The sequence below is a fragment of the Cyphomyrmex costatus genome, unplaced genomic scaffold, assembly GCF_001594065.2.
Source record: "Cyphomyrmex costatus isolate MS0001 unplaced genomic scaffold, Ccosl1.0 scaffold72, whole genome shotgun sequence".
Classification (NCBI taxonomy): domain Eukaryota; kingdom Metazoa; phylum Arthropoda; class Insecta; order Hymenoptera; family Formicidae; genus Cyphomyrmex; species Cyphomyrmex costatus.
The window spans coordinates 18,375-39,839 of record NW_017280289.1 but is presented as its reverse complement, the minus strand read 5'-3'; the positions used below and the strand labels follow the sequence as shown (position 1 = coordinate 39,839).

The 21,465-nt window shown below is 35.1% G+C and overlaps 1 protein-coding gene across 1 annotated transcript in view; it reads right to left on the bottom strand.

Moving 5' to 3' along the window:
* The window catches only part of mthl1 (adhesion G-protein coupled receptor methuselah-like 1), a 156,193-nt gene that overhangs the window by 131,049 nt on the left and 3,679 nt on the right, over positions 1-21,465 (bottom strand). Inside the window, exon 3 of the mRNA XM_018548307.1 lies at positions 14,437-14,672. Within this exon, the coding sequence (XP_018403809.1) occupies positions 14,437-14,672 (236 nt within the window). The remainder of the gene's footprint in view (positions 1-14,436; positions 14,673-21,465) is intronic.

The following is a 21,465-nucleotide window of genomic DNA, read 5'->3' as shown; positions in this document are numbered from 1 at the left end:
TACCATACTATCACCATATTATTTTCATCATATTGAGTGCTTTCCAATTGTAAAATCACTATGGAAACTTTCATATCGTTGTATCCCAACTGAGTGCACAATACTTGTGCATTCCTGTCCTTTTATGTTGACATGCGTCAAACAACTGAGAAGCGTCCCTTTTCTCCCTTGAGGGGAAACAAAAGGTATTTTTCGAAGAAAATTGAGAAAACGGTACCGTCCCCATTTTCGTAACGTAAAAATCTGGTCATCTTTATAAGAGAGACTCCGATATCGTCCGTAGAAGGAAAAACCTCGAGCGGGCGTCTCCATCTTCTTGCTACTATGTCTCAACGTTCTACGCATAGCGGAACGGACAAACAAGGGTAAACACGAAAAACGGACAACGCCGCCCGGTTTGGAAGTCGAGGGATAAAAAACTCGACATAAACACGCGCAAACAACTAGAAGTGAAGACCAGACAGAGGGAGGAAAGAGGTGGGACGGAGAAAAGAAACGCGGCCGAGAATGGATGTTACCGATTGTCTGGACTACGTCCGCCGATGTACCAAGCGGCGCGGCGGCGGCGGCGTCGGCGTCGGCGTCGCAACGCTTCTTCCTCGGTCTCGTTGTTTTAGCGCGAGTTTCCGGCAACTCCGTCCTGTACGACTACCCCGGTTCGTCTTAGCAGGATAAAATAAACGCATTCCAAACGGCCGACGTATTAGGGGTGTTTTCGTAATTGGATAAGCTTCTGGGAAAAATGTTGCAAAAGTGCCACAACGCAGGAAAATATTATCGATGAAATTAAATTGCGCTGAAAAGAAATTTGCAGTGTTTGTCTGGGGGATCTTTGTCCAATTTGACAGTACTAATTCAAAGAAATCAGAAGACAAAGGAATTATCTCGATGTTCGAACATGCACAGTGACATATGTCTCGTAACTTTTTATCATATATATATAATAAGTTGATTTGCAACAATGTTCTTTTAAAATGTTTTATGCTTAACTTTGCGATTTAATTAAATTTAATATGTGATATCTCTCTCTTTTTCTTTCAGATAAATGTCAGTTTCAAAATTCAAATTTTCAAGATTAATTAGATCTAAACTTTAAATTAATTAATATCTTCCATTACATTACAATTAAAACTAGAAAAGAAACCGACAATCTTTTATTCGAATATCTTGAATATTTTATTTGTAAAATATCTAAATAGAAATCAGGTAAAAATAGTGTTATTCATAAATCAATAAATAAGAACTTATCAGTCAGCTAGAATTTCATTTCTATTAAGCACGTTGTATACAATACATTGTTTGATTTTTATTATTTATCGACAAAAAAAGACACCATTTACGTCAGAAAATAAACCCACCGAAAACAAACACGTCAGAAAATAAATACCGCACCGAATCGTAACCACAGATATCCTAAAAATGCAGTCATTAACGAGAGAAGATGATTCTTGCAAAAATTGATTTACTCCGTAAGAAAAAGTATCGCTTATTTCTCGCTGGCAATTACCAAACCACCCTGTACGTAGAACGTGGGGTTGCCTTTTCGTCTCTCTTTTTCCATACCGGCTCGCCGCATTCGACGTATGTGTGCCTGTATTTGCACGCCGGAGTCAGCGAAAGAAATGAGCGAGCACAGCCAGGTTTTTTCGCTTAGACTCTCAGTGCTTCATCATCTCTCTGAACTTATTGGAGGGATGCGAAAGGGTGTGTGTGCGTGCGTGCGTGCGTGCACGCGATGGAAAAGAAGAGAGACGCCTTTTTCAACTCTCACGTCGCGACATAAAGTAAGGACGAAATCGACGTCGACCACTCTCGCGAATCCACTGGCGGCGACGGATCGTTTTCGTTCTCGACAGTCTGTTTTTCTCTAATATCAGACAATATCCGGCAGTACGCACGTTATGTACCGCGTAGAATCTGTGTAGACCGGTTTAACTGTACAATATTGAATTTTCGAATATTAGATTCTCAAGTGAGACGACGCCGACGACGTTCCGAAGTCGAGTTAAGTGGGTTTATCATCGAGGGAAGAATGTTTAAGTCAAATAATTATCTTTAAGTCAATATTACGGGACAGAAGTTTGTTTTATGAATACATTTGAGAACCGAGTTCCCGATGGGAAATCAAAATATATTCCATGATATTATCAATACAATAAATCTAGAATAGAGCAGGATTTCGTGCACATGTTAACCTTCTATACAATAAACCAAATATAAATAACATATTTGCTTTCGAAACAGCTTGCAGATAGATAAACTATCGGCTAAAGCGATGAAGTCACATAAATCCCGCGAGCTTCCGTGCGACGGATCGATTTTCTATATCGCAACGCGATAGAGTTACTCGATATAGTTGGCGCACTACGACAACGCGAGAAAACGCTTCGTTACGTGATATCGCCATACGGCGGGACGAATCGAAAATACGCGGAGATAGAAGTTACAGCACAGAATAGGGTGTGCAACCACGTTTTTTCCGATTCACCATCCTTCAAACCTGCTTTGTGGGATGAGAATGATGCGTGGATAGACAAAAAGTGTGTGTGTGTGTGTCTGAGAGAGTCATTTACCCGAAATACATGGAGAAAAAAATCGATTTTTTAATTCGATACCAAAACTTAATTTTTCTTGTATCTTTTGAACTAAGGATGAGCAAACGAAAATTCCATCTGAGTAAACGTGAGCAAACGAATGCAAGAAGAAAAAAAATCGATTTTTTTAAATTGGGGGGCTGGTGTGAAGTTGGCCCCCCAAAACACAATTTTCGTATATCTTTTGACTAAGGGTGAGCAAACGAATGCATGAAGAAAAAAATCGATTTTTTAATATTGGGGGGCCAGCTTCACACGGGTGAGTCATTTATCGATGTCCTAGGACAAGTCCTTTAAGAACGAATTACTGTCAATTACAAAAACAAAATGAGAATCGTAAAATAAATATGTACAAAAATAAGGTAATACTTAAGAGAACGAAGTTTTTACAAGAAAAAATATAAATGTGAAAAAGAGGAAAAATAAAAATAATTAAAAAATGTATATACAGGATGTAACTTAAAAAGCGCCCACAAACTACATCGTATAGCATAGCGCTATTCCTGACCAAAAACTAAGTTTAAAACTTATGAATCTCATTTCGCAATTTTCGCAATTTTTTTTCAGTTATTCAATGAATAGAACGTCTATAAAATATTTTTAAGAGTTCATCTTTAAAATATTTCACAAAGAATACTGAAAAATATCTTAATCTTGTCTCATGCTTTTTATCAGGAATCGTATTATTATACGTGCGGTTCATGGAAGTTTTTTAAATTACACTCTGTATATAGATAAAAGTATAAAAAGGAAAAGTAAACTTCAAAATAAAGAAATAGAAAAACATGTATGAGTACAAATCGAAGATACAAAAAGTACACGATGAGAGAAAGAGAAAGAGAGAGAGGAGGGACAAAAATGATCGCGAATTTGTCCCCGTCGGTGTAATTCCGGTCACCGGCCAAACTTGAACACGACGAGAGCTTTCTTTTCATTCCGTAACGAGGTTAGGAAGCGATGGAATGAAGAGAAATAATTCTTCCCTCCGGCTGCTGCGGCGGCGTGCGCGGCACGGTGATTCCTCCGTCTACTCTATGTACACTTTGCTTTTCCACTACAGCGGCGATGTTCCACGAAGCGGCACCGGGAAAACCAGGAAAAACTGATTGCCCGGGCTTGCGGCAGTAATCGTCGCTACCGCTGCTGCCGCTTGTTATTTATTTCCATTTCGGTCTAACGTACCGTGAAAAACCGGTCCTACGAAGTTACGGCGCGCCGCATAATGTCTCCCTTGACGACCCGCGCCTAAATCAAGCATTCCGGAAAATCCTCTGCCAAGTACTCGCAATTTAATGTTCAGGATCCCGGATCCGAGGCTACTTACTTCGCACTCGGATAAATTGTCTGAAGAAATGTAAACACCTCACGCGCGCGCGCACACACACACACACACACACACAGGGATGTTTATACGTACGTTTCTACGTGTATAAATCGTGAAAGTGTATTCGACAATCGTTTGAAAATACGGCAGTCTGAAACGGGTGAAAGAAGAAGGGCGAAAAATTGCAGAATTGAGGAGAACAGAAGAAAATTGTAACAGCATATAAAGCTAGCTACCTACCTATTTTGCCCAAAGGGGTGTACGCTTTTCTTCTATAACTCTCGACAAGAGTTAATAAACAAACTAGAGACAGACGAGATTGTACCCATGGAACAAAGATTGTATTGTAATATCTTTCGAGCACACACACACACACACACAAGATTGTCTATTGCAGAACTCTCGAAGAGAGCAGTCGCGCGTATTTTCCAGCTGGATCCACGAGCTTCGTGAAGATGCTAGACGTAATGTCTGGCGTAGGTTCCGACTTTCCGAGTCAATACGGATGTTTCCGAGACCACTGCAAACGTGATCGGTTGCGACAACGATTGGAAAATAATTGAGCAATTTAGGGTTACGTGACTGGGACGTATCACGTCGTCGTCGGAAGAAATGAGGCGCAATGATGAGGGTGAAGAAAGGGGAAAGGAGAGAGAGGGGGAGAGAGAGAGAGAACGGGAAAGGAGAGAGGAAACTTGGATATAGTCCCATGGCGCTATGGGACCCTTATCCTTTCCCTCTCCTTTCTGCACTCGATGAAGTCTCAATGTGATGGTGCCCAGTCGACAATCTGATTACAGCTTTGTCGTTCCGCAAATGTGATGGATGTTCTACGGCTCGTTCATCACGAGATAACCAATGTGCGGATTTACTGCTACCAATTACGCGACGCTGCGGCGGATGAAATCGCAATCGCAATTATAATGCATTGATGCAATGTAGATATAATGGCATACGGATAACACCGCATTCGGAGATAGTTAAACCCGTTCCTTACTCAAAAACAAAGAATATACGATTGAATAAAGTAGGTATCTAATATATTTTTGTAAATTCTCTGTATTTGAACGAAAAACATTTGTGTGTCTACCAATAATCTAAGTACACTTTTTAAGTCCGTGTTAATATTCAGCGAATCTAAATTAATTCACGCGAGATATGAGTTAATCCTTCTACCTAGCGTTTTTCCAGCGTTTCTTTTAACCGTTTGCGTACTTTATCAATGCTTGTTCTTTCTCTCGCTTTCTCTTTTTCCTTCTGATTTAATCGGACCGGCATCTCACGCCTGAAACTTGCATGGGGCGCGATAAAAAAAAAAAAAAAGCGTGCGTTCCCCTTACGCGTTCCAGATTGCGTCTTTCTCGTAATTACTTTGCACCCACGTACAGCGTACAACGTACAGCGTACATTGTACGCGAGCTCGTCCTCTTTTTACAAAGGGATTATTTCCTGCCACTATCGCGCCGCTCTTTAATCACCGCGCGCGTCCTCCGCAAATAAAAACGGTGCGTCGCGATTTGTTGTGCGGACCGAGACAAAACGGTCGCGGCGTCGTGCGAGTTTGCGAACGACGGCGCAAAAACGCGAAGCTTTACGAGGCATCCCCCCGAAAAGGGCATTCATAAAGATACGCGTAAGAACAGCGCATTAAATTGCAACGATCACTATAATATAGTCTTTCGTATAAGGATAACTAGTATTAAGCTTGATTCCGGGTAATTTCGCTGTTAAACGCGCTATTAAAGTTTTAAGATTACGTTTTCCTTACATGTAAAATGAGCATATACATATTTTAATTATGAAACGTTAGAAAGCATTTTTTGAATGAGAAAATTGTTTTATATTTTTAACACTGGATACGAAGAAAGCTATGTACAGTAGATTGCAAGAATATTAGGGACAGTGCGATTTTTCTATTATTTTTATGTTTGCAAGTGTTTTCTAGTGAAAATATGGCTTATTAATAAATATGGAAACTTATTTTTATGTTATTTTACTACGTTTATAATGAAAAAGTATCATATCCAAGTAGAAAATATTTATTGTTTCATTTTTGTCAGACCGCCCTTCGCCTCAATATAAGAATTTTGATACGACGTGGTATGCTCTCAATGCATGATTTTTTTTTTCTTAATTCAGAAGAGTGGTGTCATACTTGTATCAGTTTCTTAATAAGTTGGTGCTTAGTTGTTATAACAAATAATAACTAACAGTCAATATTTTGAAAGTTGAACGTCATCGTCAGTATTACCAGCCTTTAAGAACTTACAAATAACCAGAATTGGCATTAAAAACAAAAATACTTCACGGAATTTCATTAAGAAGCACTTACAAACTTAAAATTAATAGAAAAACGTACTGTCCCTAATATTTTGGCAACCTACCGTATAGTGAACAGTAAACGTTTTAATAACATAACAAAGTAACTTGAATAAATTCGATGATACTAAACTATATATATAATGTGTGTGTAATTTTACAAACAGAGTATTATAGTACAAAATAAAATGTTTGTTTTCAATTTCAAGAACTGAGAAATATTTGTTTTAATTGAAATAATATTTCTTGGCATTTTATCCAAAGAGACTTCTTAAGGGAACCTCTTCGAAGAAAACAAAATCTGTATTCCGGTAAAATAAATAATCTATCTCGGTATGCGAAAAGCTTTTTACGAAATTCAAACTCCGGAAATGAGACATTCCATATGCAACGGGTAAATACTGCGTCCCAAACCGCCTCGTATTTCGCGAGATACGTAAGGGCGGCGGTTAATGAAAAAAATTCCTGCTAAAACACATCTCGCATAAAGAGGCGAATGCACTGCGCTATCGATACAGACCACCGCAAAAAGAGATTCTGCCATTGCCATTAGCCGCATATGGATATCGGGGAACCAAAGCACGGTTTGCCACATTGAAACGACCAACGTGCGAGCGCGCAGTGTGCGTGCGCGTAAACATGCACACGAGGCAAAGAGAAAGGAGAAAAAGAAAGAGGGAAAGTACATTCGCGCAGAGAGAATGAGGGAGAATGCGAGACTCATTGGCTTTTTACGAGTGATTCTCCCTATCTATTTATAACTGAGTACATTTTCGACAAGAAAGTACACGACGATTCCTTATGTCATTCATCATTAACGAAACTGCCTCAATGCGACGACGTTTATATAGCACATAAAATTCGAAATGCCTAATTACGGATTTAGTTGGTGCTAACGAAGGCGACTAAAGCGGCATAAAAAAATTAACGTCTACTTTTTTTTTCGTTGACGTGACGAGTGATCTAAAGATAATTGTCATAATTATGATAATTAGTATTTTAAAATACTATTAAAAGACTTTGACAATTAATAATGAACTCGAGTCTTACGATAAATAAAGGCAAAAGTAAAGATTACAAAGCTTACACGATGTCCCCATCCCCCTCTCTTTCTCTCTCTCTCTCTCTCTCTCTCTCTCTCTCGCAATTTCTTTCTTGAATAAAGTTTTCGAAGAAAACAGAAGATTCAATTTCAAGAAGTATCTATGAATATTAGTCTTTCTGATTGGTAAAAGTAACCCGAATCTATCATTGGATCAGGAACAAATCTTGTACTTTCCAACAATGACATCACTATTAGTCATAAAATCAGCTTTCCACACGTTTAAGTCGCAAGTACACTTACATCATCGGTCATGCTTGAGAAAAGACGAAACAGTGATTCGCTTATTTACGCAGTGCGCTGCGCGTTTATTCTGTCTCCATATTTTTCGCAAGGCGTAACAGTCAATAATTATAAAGGATTCATTGTTAATGGCTGGCACATATGTGTGGTGCAGAATATTACATTATACTCCACAGAACCTGCTTGAAGGGCTTATCAAAAACTGCAAATATCATCCGAACTTAATTATTTTTCATTGATATTTAAAAAATAAAACTAAACAGATTTATAACATAATTATAATATAACTTGAGTTTAATCTCAAATTAATAGAATAATATTAATATAATGAATTATAAAAGAAAGTCTAAAAAATTTATTAATTTTAAATGTTATTAAATTGTTTGTCAACTTAATTTGTGATATTACTGTCCCAGTTTGATTTATGATTGCATTTCAAAAGTGAAAATAATTTCGGCACGGTCAGATCAAGGCATAGACGAGACCGGAAACCGGCCCAGGGCCTTATCTTCCCAGGAGACTTCACAATTAATTTCTAGAAACCCGATTGTATTTCTATAAACCCGAGCCCTCCCAAAATCACCATCCAGGGTCGAGAGACCCTCTACCACCACTTTTTCAAAATCGTAGACAGGCCAGCTGGCAAATATCTTTCTATGAACCTTGTGACAAACTATACAAAATGTATCCGTTTTATTTTGATAAAACAAATATTACCTCCGAGTTTAATCATTTTAAATATTATATAGACTCAAAAGTAAAAGCGCTTGAATCTGAAATTAAAGCTGAGAAAGTACGATCTTCAAATATTTAATCCGACCCTGGATTTCGGAACCCAGTTTGCAGAACGGACTATGTATATAAATTCACACCAAAAATATTATAATATTTAAGCATTAAAGCTCTAGTTTAGATCGTTAAGGCTGTAGTCAGTTATGTATTCACATTTGCGGTTTTAAAAGACTTCGTTTAAAATTTATATTTAATCAAAATATATTCCGAGAAAGAGAGAGAGAAAGAATCAGAATGTAAACTGTATATTAAAAAATTTATTTGAAAACTTTTATCTTTTAAGCTGCGTCTATTTTTCTATTAATTTATTTTCTACAAATAAAATTTTCTATAATTTGTTTATCAAATTAAACAAAATTTTTTAAATCAAAGCTAAAATGTGAATATTGTCTGTCATATATTTTAAAATGTTAAAAAGTAAATCCTCACATAAGTGCGTGTGACCTTACACACCCCTGCTAGAATTTTTAAAGAAAGTCCTCATATATCTCTAACAGGCGTCTGGTAGACATAAATATCTCTTCTTCAATGAAAGAAAAATTCTATAAACGAGAGAACACACGACGTTCCTCCCAGGACATGCTCCACTATTTCGGAAACAAAAGTTAGTGACTTTTTGTGATGAAGAAGGGCGCGCTGGTTTTTGCCGTCATTAATCCCGAAAATATCACGGCGACAATTTCTTTCAATGGTGTCACCACTGGTACGGAGATTATATTTTCTTGTGCGATGAATGAAAAAACGCGACGAGTGGGTTCTACGAGTCACTCGATAAACTAAGAAATGTGACAATGTTAAGAGATTGAAAGATGTAAATAAATGAAAGATGAACAAGAAATAGGATGCGACTGATCGATACGCGAGTGCGCCCAAAGAAAAAAAAATATTAGAGAGAGAAAAAAATATATACATACAAAATCTAAAAATTGCAAATAATTTATTATATATATTATTCGCAATTTTTAGATTTTTATTAACACAAATAACAAAATTAATATTTTTATAAAAGATGCTTATTAACACTGAAAATTATTAAATTGCTCGTATAATTTAATAAATAATATTACTATAATAATATATATTACTATTCTGATTCTTTTTTTTTTTGGAATACGTTTTAAAACTGAAAAAATTTCAGCGCGCGATATGCAGAGTTACAATGTATACTTATAAATTTACACAAGAAATACATATACTTAAGCACCAATTAAAATCCGCTTCGACTGAGTATAAGATTTCTCTCATTTAATTAGATTTATTCTCATTGGTCTAAAAATTTATATGATTCATATATTCAGGTACGGCTTCAAATCAGCTGCTCAGCTGTCGCCTAGCCTATTGTAGTGTAACTGATACGTGATCCCAAATAATACTGTACTCTATCTAATATATTTTATTAACAGTGCACTCAATAAAGTTAATAATATATATATATGTATATATTACTATTAATATATAAATTAATTGTAAAATTATATATCTATGTTGATAGTACTAGATTATTATGACTTTTCTTGTGAGATTTGATAAAATACGAAACAGGATTTGCCGTAATACCGTTATGCGGTAATATCTCTTCATCTAAACGGTCTTGCGTGAATAGCAGATTTGCCAAAAGCGGGAATTTCCTGCCAATCAAGTAAAATCCTCTTTCACGTCCCGTCTCTCAGATCGGTGTATAACGTGGCATACAGCGTATCTCGAAAAGGCAACGAGGCTTTGATTTACTCTCTCGTCCTCCATTCAAGACGTTCCGGCGCGTCGCGTTTTCTCCTTAAATGGACGCCCAACGTCTGAGCGACATTAGAGTTCTCGGTCAAAGCCAAAGTCGCAGTGAGGGTTTCCGTCCTTGATGTTTTCCGAAGAGACACTGCACATCGCGAAAGATCGGAAGCAAAAGAACGTTCGACATACATACACCAAGATTCTTTGTTATGTCGTGTCTTTTGCTTTGTGGATCGTTCGAACAACGAGAACAAAATCAATGATGCGCGTAAAACATGATACCGTTGAACCAGCCGAGTAATATGATCGTGGACGTATTAGAAAGGAATTACGACAACAGGCTCGCATATAGTTATGCTTATTATTTGAAGGTCGCGTTACATCGCGTTCACGATGCAATTCTATCTAAATATGTTCTGTAAGATTATAAGTATAACGTTCAACAACTTAACGAGAAACACGTTTTGCAAAATGTTCAGTATAATATGTAGATTATTACATTATTCGAAATGTTATTTAGTATCGTGGAATCTGATCGCATGGATTTGTGCGTTAAATATCCATGATATCAAGCGAAAAATGTTTTAACAATAGAATGGTGAATGTTACGCGAGAAATTTCAAAATAAAAATTAAATTCAAGACGCGAGAAAGAGACGAGTTCTGTAATATCAAATATTATTTAAAGATATACATTGCAGTAATTAAAATCAATAGCTATACTTGAATTATTAATACTGATAATATAAGAGAAATTATCAATGCTGCACTATAGCGAGCAAAATATAGAATATTCTACATTTATTTACGTGATAGCGTTAAAACCAATTCATATGTTCGCACCGTTTTATATATACATACAATTTTCCACTGTTCTCATATAATTAATGCTAGCTGTCACAATTTTATTCTTATGTTATATTTAATGTATCGGAGTGAATAATATTCGATTACTCTGAATAATATTCGATTACTCGTATTATCAAGCATAATTTATACGAGAACATATATACGAAATTTCTGAGCAGCCTTCATACACGAAAATTCGGTTATTCTGAATTATTGAAATAGTATATTGAAATAGTATGAAATTGTTTCGATACTACACGAATGAAAAACACGAAAAGAGGGTACGAGAGAAAAAAAAGTATGTGCAACTGGACGCGCGAAACATTTTGCATTTATCGCATATTCGAATCGTGGCGAACGTGAACGGGCCCCCTCCGTTCATCGTGAACCCGCCGCGGAATTCGGCATGCTTCAAAATTGCATCGTGGCGCATTCCACGTTTCGACGATTTCCGGTCGAAGGCCGTCGAAGCGATGCATGCGTCGCAAACGCATCAGCGAGCAGTTTCTCGCGCGCTTTCCACGAGACAATAAACACGAGGAAGGAGGAAGGACGATGTTTCACAATAAAAAGAATCCAGTTTACCGTTACCGTCGTTGCTGGAATTCCTACCTTTATACGCGAGGTGACTTCGCGTATCGTGATACATCCGCTACATTCGCGTTGCCGTAATGGGATACGTAATGCGTGCGTCTGCGAATTAGAAATGCCTAAGCACGCAAGGAATAAAGAGGAGGATACCGATTTCTCATTAGATCTCGCAACGTAACATCAAAAAATGTTATCTTGTTGATTCGATCAATTCCGATGTTGAAATACCTACTCGCTTCATTCCGGCGAGTAATTCAACTGATGAATCATCGATCGAGAGAATGTTGACGATAACTTGATAAATCTAACGTTATATCAAGTGCAATTAGTTTCAATAGTATTATTTGATTTAATTCTTTCTTCTGTTGCTTGAATAATCTACGTACGAGTTTCTACGTATATAATCAAATTATTTAAATTACACTAGTCTTAAATTTGAAGTAGTTTTTAATGCAAAAATGAAAACAACTTTTTCAATACATTTTTGGACGTTGAGTTCGAATATGCCGCCAGAAAAATCATCCCATCAAGTCAAATTTTAAACATAAAACATGTCAATTTCAAGGTATAGTGTGTCAATTTTAAAAATATAACTTTTCTTTCCTAAAATTTGCGATAAACGATGAGTAAAACGAACGTTTTTCACTAGAATTTGATTGAAGAACTTGAGAAATGTTCAAAAATATCATTGTTCAAGAATATCGCAATAAAAACGTTCTATTGTAGGCGACTGCTATTGAGCTCTAATATTTGAAACCGATTTAAAGTCATATAAAGAACAAAAATAAATGACTCAACTCACAAACCAATGAACCTTCTCTAATTTGTTTTCCAGTTTCGATAAAATCAAATCATGCATTGGAAAAAATGTTTTTTTTTTTCATATCTCAAAAACCGAATCTATTAGAAATATTTCTAATAGATTATTCTGGAAATAGTAATCTTTATAAGCTCTTACATAAAATCTTGTAATTAATATTATTAGATCGTTGCAACTGAAGTATCGGATTCTAAAACAGGATCCATGAGAGAAAGTTGGAAATTGTAATTGATACGATTAAATATGTCAGCAAATCTCTTGTCAGAAGAGCACTCACGGTACGCTACGCGAAGTAACACTCTCTTTGAGTCGAGAAAAAGAGAAAAATCGAGAATATCGACGAAAGAGATTGTGGGTCAACACTCGCCACTACACGTTCCACTTTCTCCTTTCTTCAGTTTTCGTAGACGGAACTGACGGAAGATCCATGACCTTAAAACAAGTTTTAGTTACCTACAACTATTATTTTAACACAAATATTGTAAAAGCTTCCATGTTTATTTGATACGATTGTGTAATATAGTACTTATTCCAAAAATAATAATATTACAAAAAAATCCACGCAACCAGAGTAATTCTTCATTAAAAAATTCATGTAGAAAAAAGTTGATGCTTTTCCTGTCGATATTAAATAATATCTATTTCCAATATTATAAATTCTACTTTATTAAACATTAAATAACGTTTTTCTCTAAAAACATTTAGAGTCCTTTTTTTTACTTTTATAAATTAAAAATAGATGCCTTCGAAATTGCTTAAAGATATTTTTATTTTTCAAATGTATTTTTGTGAAACATGAGCGATAATAATCTCCGGCTTGCAACTACACGATCAGCTGTGCCAATTTGTAAGAACGAATGGTTAAACGCAGATCACGATAGGAAAAACATCCCCGTGCTCCAGTGGAATCTGCGTAATCGATTCTTCATGCAAATGAGAGTCGCTGTGCGCTATTACAACGCGCGGAGAAGCCGGACTCGCACGGGTGTACGCACTAATCGATTCTCGCGATCGGAACGAGACGAGAGAAGCGGAGCTTTGCGAGGGATTACTACGATTATCCGAATAATTACCCTCTGAGCTTCAGGGACGGGGTGGCAAATAAAGCCGGCCTCTCGATCGTCGGCCAAATTCGTATTCCATCTGCGTATTCGGTTATATCGGCTGACATTCGTGTGGATAATCAACATCGCGTTCTCTCGTAAGTCGAACAATTCTATCAACTAATAAGTAACTAAATAAATGAAATTCGAAAAAATGAATAAACAGAGCATTAAGTTACCAGAAAAAGAGAATATTGCTCTTTATACTCAAGATTTTCAATTTCGCAAAATCATTAACCTTCTTGTTACTTTTTGATATGTCAACGCTCATTCAACGTGAAGATCCGGTTAGTTTTCAATTTCGTTTAATCCGAGTTGCGTCGCTTCCGATTCATACCGAAGGACGTTAATAAAAGAAGCGAATTGGCAGATCGCCACGCTCCGATAAATAGCGAATTGTTCAGTTATTTTTTTTCGTTTACGCGGCTATTAGATACAGATTATTGTGGAGAGAATTGCAACAATGTCCCGAACGCGCGCGTTATCTTCTAGAAGATCGCAAAAAATAACCGGATGGAATTCAAATGCAGCACATGAATGCAAAAACTGATACGTGAATGTATGAGAAAATAATATTTTAATAACGTTTCCATGCTAAAGACGCTTCTGTATTATTTAAAACCGGTCTATAATACACCTGTTTATTACAACGCTAGACATTTCGATAATTCAACAGAAGGCGATATAAAAATATTTAAACAAGTGAAACTCGTCAAATTGTATTAAAGATCCTAAATAATAGTTTCGCATGTTCATTTATCCAGAAATAATACACATAAAACTACGGAATAAATTTGCAACTTTAATATACTTGAATATCGTATAAGAAAACGCCTCTGTATTCATCATTTTGCCGTACTTACAGTATCGAGACATACCGTAAAATTACTGTAAATATATCGCTTTCTGCTGGAGCTCACTCGAGAGGCAAGAAGCGGCAGTGAAAAAATTAACAAGGCAATAATGAAGACTCACCGAACGCCTTGCAGCTTGCACCATGAAGGGAATCCCCGGCGAGCTGAATGATGGCCATGAGAATATCGCCCATCATCAGACAGGCGACATGATGAGTCTGGCAGCGCCAATGCAGAACGTGATGAGAGGCCGGTAGTAAACAGCCGGCCGCCAGAGTAGCAGCCAGGAAAAGAGCGCTGATGATGAAACCCACGGGATACAGGGTGAATCTGATGTCTGTTGTTTTTACAGCAGGCCTAAAAATTTCAAGCAAATTTTAGAACGCTATTTTAGACGCTAATGTTTAAATTTGTTCAACGTAAAAGGTGTAAAGATCTAAAAGGTCCATCTGAAAGTCATGAACTTTTATGAGCTAATTATTGCAAAAAAAAAAACAGAAAATTGTTCTGTTTTGCAGCAATCACTCTTCCTTTTTAAATTTTAAACTTTTATTCGTATAAAATCAATCTCCGTCTACTCAACGATTATACATCAGACAATGGATGTTATGTTAAATAACAAAATCATTTAATCTGATTTTATACTTTATATGTGTTCACACATTAATCGAAGGTCTAAATTAACGAACATATAATTTATGTTTACGACAGTTTTAATGACAATATTGGAATTCAATATACAACTTATAAATATATCACAATGTACAACTTATTCGATAATATGCAATAACTATTAACGTAAAAAAAACGATAATAATTTATCGTTATGTACAAATACATATTTTTACCATAAGTTTCTCTTTTCTCTATTTTCTCTACTTCAAATCGTTTTTTTTCATAGAGTAGTAGTGGCAGAAAAAAAGATTAGCATACATTTAACATGCAAATTCTGATGTCGATCCTGTCGATATTTTTCACTACCTATAACAGACAAAAAGTCGCGGAAGAAAAAGGCAAATTATGGCGCTATTTCTCGTTATTTCTCGCGCTGGCGGATTAATTAAATTCGGGCAGTTTTATCGGCGTCACATCGGCAATTGACCGATTGGCTTACTGCCAGCCATGGGCAGTGAGCCAGATATTCGATCGATTATAACGGAAATAATACCGCGTTATCGACAATCGTTACGTCCGTTTTTAATTAAGATTCCTGGAAGATATTCAGACGGAACCATTTTTCATCGCAATTAATGACATCACGATGTGACCGCATTCAGGACGATTAGGACGAGCGGTATCTGTTTTCGAATCATTTGTATAGTAATTTTAACTCGTATCTGTCACTTGTACATACCTAATACGAGTGAAAGTTGAAGGAAAAGGTCTTTCAAGATCTTCAGAGATTTAACTTGATGTTTACACGAAAAAACTTTCGTGAGATAAAAAAATCTACGTACGTCACAAACACATTATGTAAATATATCCATTGCAAAAAATATATGTTTACGATAAAAGAATATAAAACTCTTTTACTAGTACAGGGAAAAATTACTAAAAATTTTTATTTAAACAGTTCTAAATATTTACTTAGTACTATTCAAAGAAACTGTAATTAAAATTAAAAAAAAAAAAAGAAAAAATTGCAAAAATTGAGTTTTATTCCTGACTTGTAAAATAAAAGATAACTACTGTGCTTTGAAATCCGTTCGATTACATCGCATTGCAAGCGCAACACGTGCATTTAATACACGTATCGTCAAAGATTGAGTTTATCCAATTTTGAGAAAAGTCACCGATTCTATTTGGAAAGCATTCACGGTGGAAAAAAAAAAATCTATCGCATCCGACCACGTTTTGTTCCATTGATTGCCGTTCGCTAGAGTAGTTGGCGAGTAAATTTTTCACAGGAAACAAAATGCTGTGTGTCAGCCAACCCGTATGTACATATATACCATACATATATAGAAACGCAAATAGAATACGAACGGAATAACTTTCTGCAAAATCGATCCTACATTGGGCGCAAATGCACGGCGCTAATCGCATTTTCGACGTTACTTTATGCACCTAACGGCGATTAAACTTTTGCCATAAATTCTCCCAGTAATTTTCGTTAAACACCGTGTCGGCGACACTTCGAATCCGGGAGATAAACACGGTTCATTGGTATACTATCCCCGGTAGCGCGACACATTTTAGCCGAGAATTCTCTTGTTGTATATGTACCATGCGACACTACATGACACTACGTCTGTACGTTTGTACGTCTGTACGTTTCTACCGAAGAGAAACCTCGGATCTTATTATCAGCGATGTCCTGCATGTCTGCCCGTCAATCCATCACGGTTCGTCCTTCGACTTAGCGGGACGTACATGTCTCGACGAATGAGATCTTCTAACCCTATCTTAGGTTACATCCGAATGTAACTTAGTTACATGACGTGCAGATCGTAAATTACCTGACATTTAGCATATTCGATCGTTATATGTAAAGCGAAGTTATCTGTATTTTGTCGCTCATAAAAACAACGCTTGTATAAAGACTCGTAACAATTTCGCATTTCTTTCCAAGTAAAAAAACACTTCACAATCCCATCGAGAAATATTATAATTTTGAAATAACGTCGCTTTTCATATAATAAAAATGTAATATCAGCACTTCTTTATATCTTAGATTTAATTTTTATATGGGATTGTTTTTTTAAAAAACATTCAGAATTTTAGACAGAATAGAGAGAGAGATCAGAACTTCAAGCATGTTGAAATTCTAAGAAAAAGAACAGAACCTCGCAATGCCATTTTTCTTACGCAACACTCGCGAGCTGAAGCGTTTACATCGCTCGTCGCTCCGATGCGCGGAAACACGGTATTGAGTTGTGAGAACGTTTTAATGGAATCTCAGATGACGTGAGCTCTCGGACACACGTGACCTAGAAAATACCTGTCGAGGAGCAATGAAAGTGAGGCGACCCGCGGGGCGTTTCCTCGACGTGTCTCGAGAACGACGTAGAAACGGGATCGTTTATCCCTCGCTTCAGCTACCTAACCGTCGAACGCGCGCAATTAAGTCGTACGATAAATTCAGATCGGAGCAGGCGATACTTAACGGGGCAAAAAGTCGGATCGTGCTTGGAGTGCCTTAAAGTGGGTCGGACGACTTGACCGCCGGAACCGGCCACAAGTCGACTTCATTCTTCATTACGCGGTACGAATGAACGATGATCGAGCGAATAAGAAGAACAGAGAATTAGTTTTGCATAATTGAGGGATTGATATTTAACTTCCTGCGATTTACGCGTACTGCGTACGCTTGATATCGAGTTATCGGACGGAACGGCGAGCGCGTGGAATATATTAAGTTAATAGCGCAACGTGTTACGGAAAAAATTTACATTTATTACTCGATTTCAAAAAACATTAGACAAAAATCTACTTGAATAATTTTCTTAATTTACGATACACCCTTTCATCCTTCCGTCAGCCAACTTGGAGATAAAGTCAACTTGATTTTGAAAAGAACGAATAAATAGACTTAATATCTCCTAAAATAACTTAGCAATATTTAAATTGTGTATGTATAAAACGATTAAAAGACATATTTAGGCTTTCAACACAAATTGCAGACTGTAACACAGTGTGGTTAACCGGAAATAATATTAGTTTATAATTAGATTCAATTATCCTAATAAAAAAGACACAAGTCACCTTTAACGAGCTATATAAAAATTTTCGCGCACAGGCTGCTAGGGAATCAACGCTAGGGAATAATGCGTGGCCAATCAGTGTTTAATTTTTCCGTAAAACTTCAACGTTGATTAGCCAACACATGGCTGTGTTATTCCCTAACATTGACACATGTCCTGTATGCAAAAGCTATACGACATATACACCGAGCCAAACATTTGATCTGTAGGTATATAGATTATGTAACTTTCTCTAGAGTTGAAACGTAAAAAATGAAAATTTTTATGTAGATACGTATAAAAAATATCATTTCTCACGTTCTCGTCCTAGGGAAAAAGTTACACGTTTGAGTCCTTAGCGTGAAACTTTTTTCACTAATGTACAGAGCATGGAACATTCCAACTTTAGTCACCATAGACTTATAAAATATACCTAGCATGCCCTAATGGTAAAAGTGAAGCCAACATAACAGTGAGAGTGAGTGAAAGCAAAAACAACGGTAAAGTATCTCTATTTTTTTCATTAATACTGTGAATATGTACGTGAAGAGAAAGATAGAAATTCACCGATGTTCTGCATCTTTCACCGTTCTGCTGGCTTCAGGTTCAACAGGTTTCATGCAACCACTCGATCTATTTTTCATCAATGGAAAGATTTCATCAAGCGTTTTATAGAACACGCTTTTCTTACTGCAAATCAAACGCTTTTGCATAAGCGCGAAAATATATTAAAAATCCACAGCTTCATTTTAAATCAATTTCAATCTCCAATATATTAATCGATGTTTATATATGAATGGTTTAAGGATGGATTTAATGTTCTATACGTGGAGTTTAAAGGGTTAAAAAAGATATAAACTTTTCTTTTGAAGAACCCATTTGCCATTAATCTTTTTGTTTTTCCTTTTCTTCTCTTCGCTCTTATTTTGGTTTCTAAAATAAAACGAAAATCGCGATTTATGTTTTATTAACCAGTTTATTGAAATTTTTTTTCTAAAACTGGTGAGAGCGAATAATTTCATATTTTACATGGAACTTTATCCATAAGGGTCTTTTTATCGCTAGTGAATCCAGAGTCGAAGTTTTTAAGTTTAAAATAGCGGATCCAACGTAGCACCTAAAAACCATTAAAAAAAATTAAGAACAAAAAGTATAAAGTAAAAATAAATTTAAAAAATTGAAAACAAATGAAAAATAGAAAAAATGGAATATAAAATCCTACCGTGGCTTCCCCGTGACGCACTCTGGGATCGTAATAATATTTCACCAACAATTATGACTATATTTTGGTGGTATACTCGATCAAGTTATTGGTAACTCTATCATATTATATTATAATATTTAATTTGAAAACAGTTATAATTCTATTTTAAGTTATTAAAATTTTGTAAAGAATTTAATGTTCGTTTTGATATAACCTCCCCTCAAAGCTCGATTACAAAATTAACTTTTACAGAAATATATTAAATACACGATTCACGAATTATTAAAAATTAAAAAAGAAAGACTTGGACTATGTATTGTTGTAACTTGTGTAGTAAGCCAAAGTGCAAGGAACAACCGAAATATTGTAAGAAATATGCAACATAAAATTTTGATTTTTTGTATGTTTATTTTAATCTTTGTATATTTATTTTAATTTTGATAAAAATAGAATTTCGTTTTGTAAAAATGATTTTTTTCCATGAATACGACTCGATTTTTCTCATAAAAATCTTCATTTTATATAGTTTTTTTATTTATTCATATATAAAGTTACAAATTGTTATTCATTTCTTCAATTTCTTTACTCAAATTTAAATTTGGAAAAAATAAGCAAAATACAATACGATTTCTATTATTGTACAATAAAAATTTACTTTTGTTAATGGTTTTGTAAGTGTACAAAATTTTATTTAGTTCGGAACAATAATAAAAAAAATCTGCTGTGGACTTCAAAACTCCATATTGTTGACGGAAGATGTAAAATTCCATAAGGCCGATGGAGGGCTAAAATTTGTTTAAAAATAATACTATTAAAAAAAAAATTAAAAAAATATTATAAAAAAAAATATTACACTTTTATTAGAGTAATTAGGTTCAGGTAAGGTCGATATACTCAAACAATATTTAAACAATAATGTAGTGAAAAAATAATTGAATGATTTAATAATTTAATTAAAGAGCCACCGCAAATATCGCCTGTTTTCTAAACCTCTAATTTTGAAGCAAATTTTGTGTCAAATGATTAGTCATAATGAGACAATAATCGCATAAAATTTTTAAGTTGAGCATATGATTGATTTGCAAAATATAGGGAGTTAAAGTGGTGCCTGTTGCTTGAGAAAGTAAGACACTATTGTATTTTCATTAACCTAATATTCATGTTGAAAAATAGTTCCGACAGTATTTTATTGTTTTTTGGGTCGTTAGTTACGAATCTGAAATCTAAATTCCAAAATTCAAAATAACGGATCCAATATCGCGAAATTCACAATAATATAAAAATTGCTTTTAGGGGATTTTCTAGGTTGCTGATTACGAATATAAACAATAAACGAATAACACAATAAAGGATTATTTGGCACACAACCAACAACCAGTGTTTGACTCGAATGGCATTACACCATTAGATACGAATATAAAGTCTAAATTCCAAAATTCAAAATAACGGATCTAGGATGGTAGACACAAATATATTGTAGTTAGATATATTTCATGAATAAATTGTTGTTACCTTGGCTCAATGATTATGGGGGCACACACGTACACAACATGTGATAACTAAAATTTCTACAGAATAGAAATATGTTCGACTTTCATCATTATGATTAAATATTTCGGAGGAAATATTAATGGAATTAATATCTACTATTGGTGCAAGATATACTTTTATAGAAAAAAGGAAACAAAATACTTAGAACAGCAGTCAACTAAAGTAAGATACAGAATTAAGATATATTAAACCTTAGATTCTTAAGCGGGGCAAGCCGTTTACCTAAAAATGTTTTCAGAATAATTCTGTCAAAAGATTTTAATAAATTTTATGGATTTTTCTAATAATAATTTTATATATAAATTCTTAATTAATTGTATTGAAAGACCAACGTCTTATATATGTATACCTACATACATGCACAGTCTGACTAAAATAAAAGTTAGTTAGGAATTTATATATAAAATTATTATTAATCTAAAACATCTAAATTTTTTACTATCTTTGGCGACTCTTTATATATTTATATGATATATGGTATTTACATGTAACGGCCATGATTCTAATTCTGATTCTTATTCTTAGTGTAAACCTTTTCATTAATTTAAACTTAAAATATTTAAAATATACAGAATGTTTCTAGACAAGAAAATATTCTCAACACAAATTCTAATGAGGCTAATCCAACCTCTATTCAAAGTGCATCTACAGAGAAAGAAAAATCATACATACAAGAAGAAAAATTTGAATGTTTAGGAATAAAACAAACAAA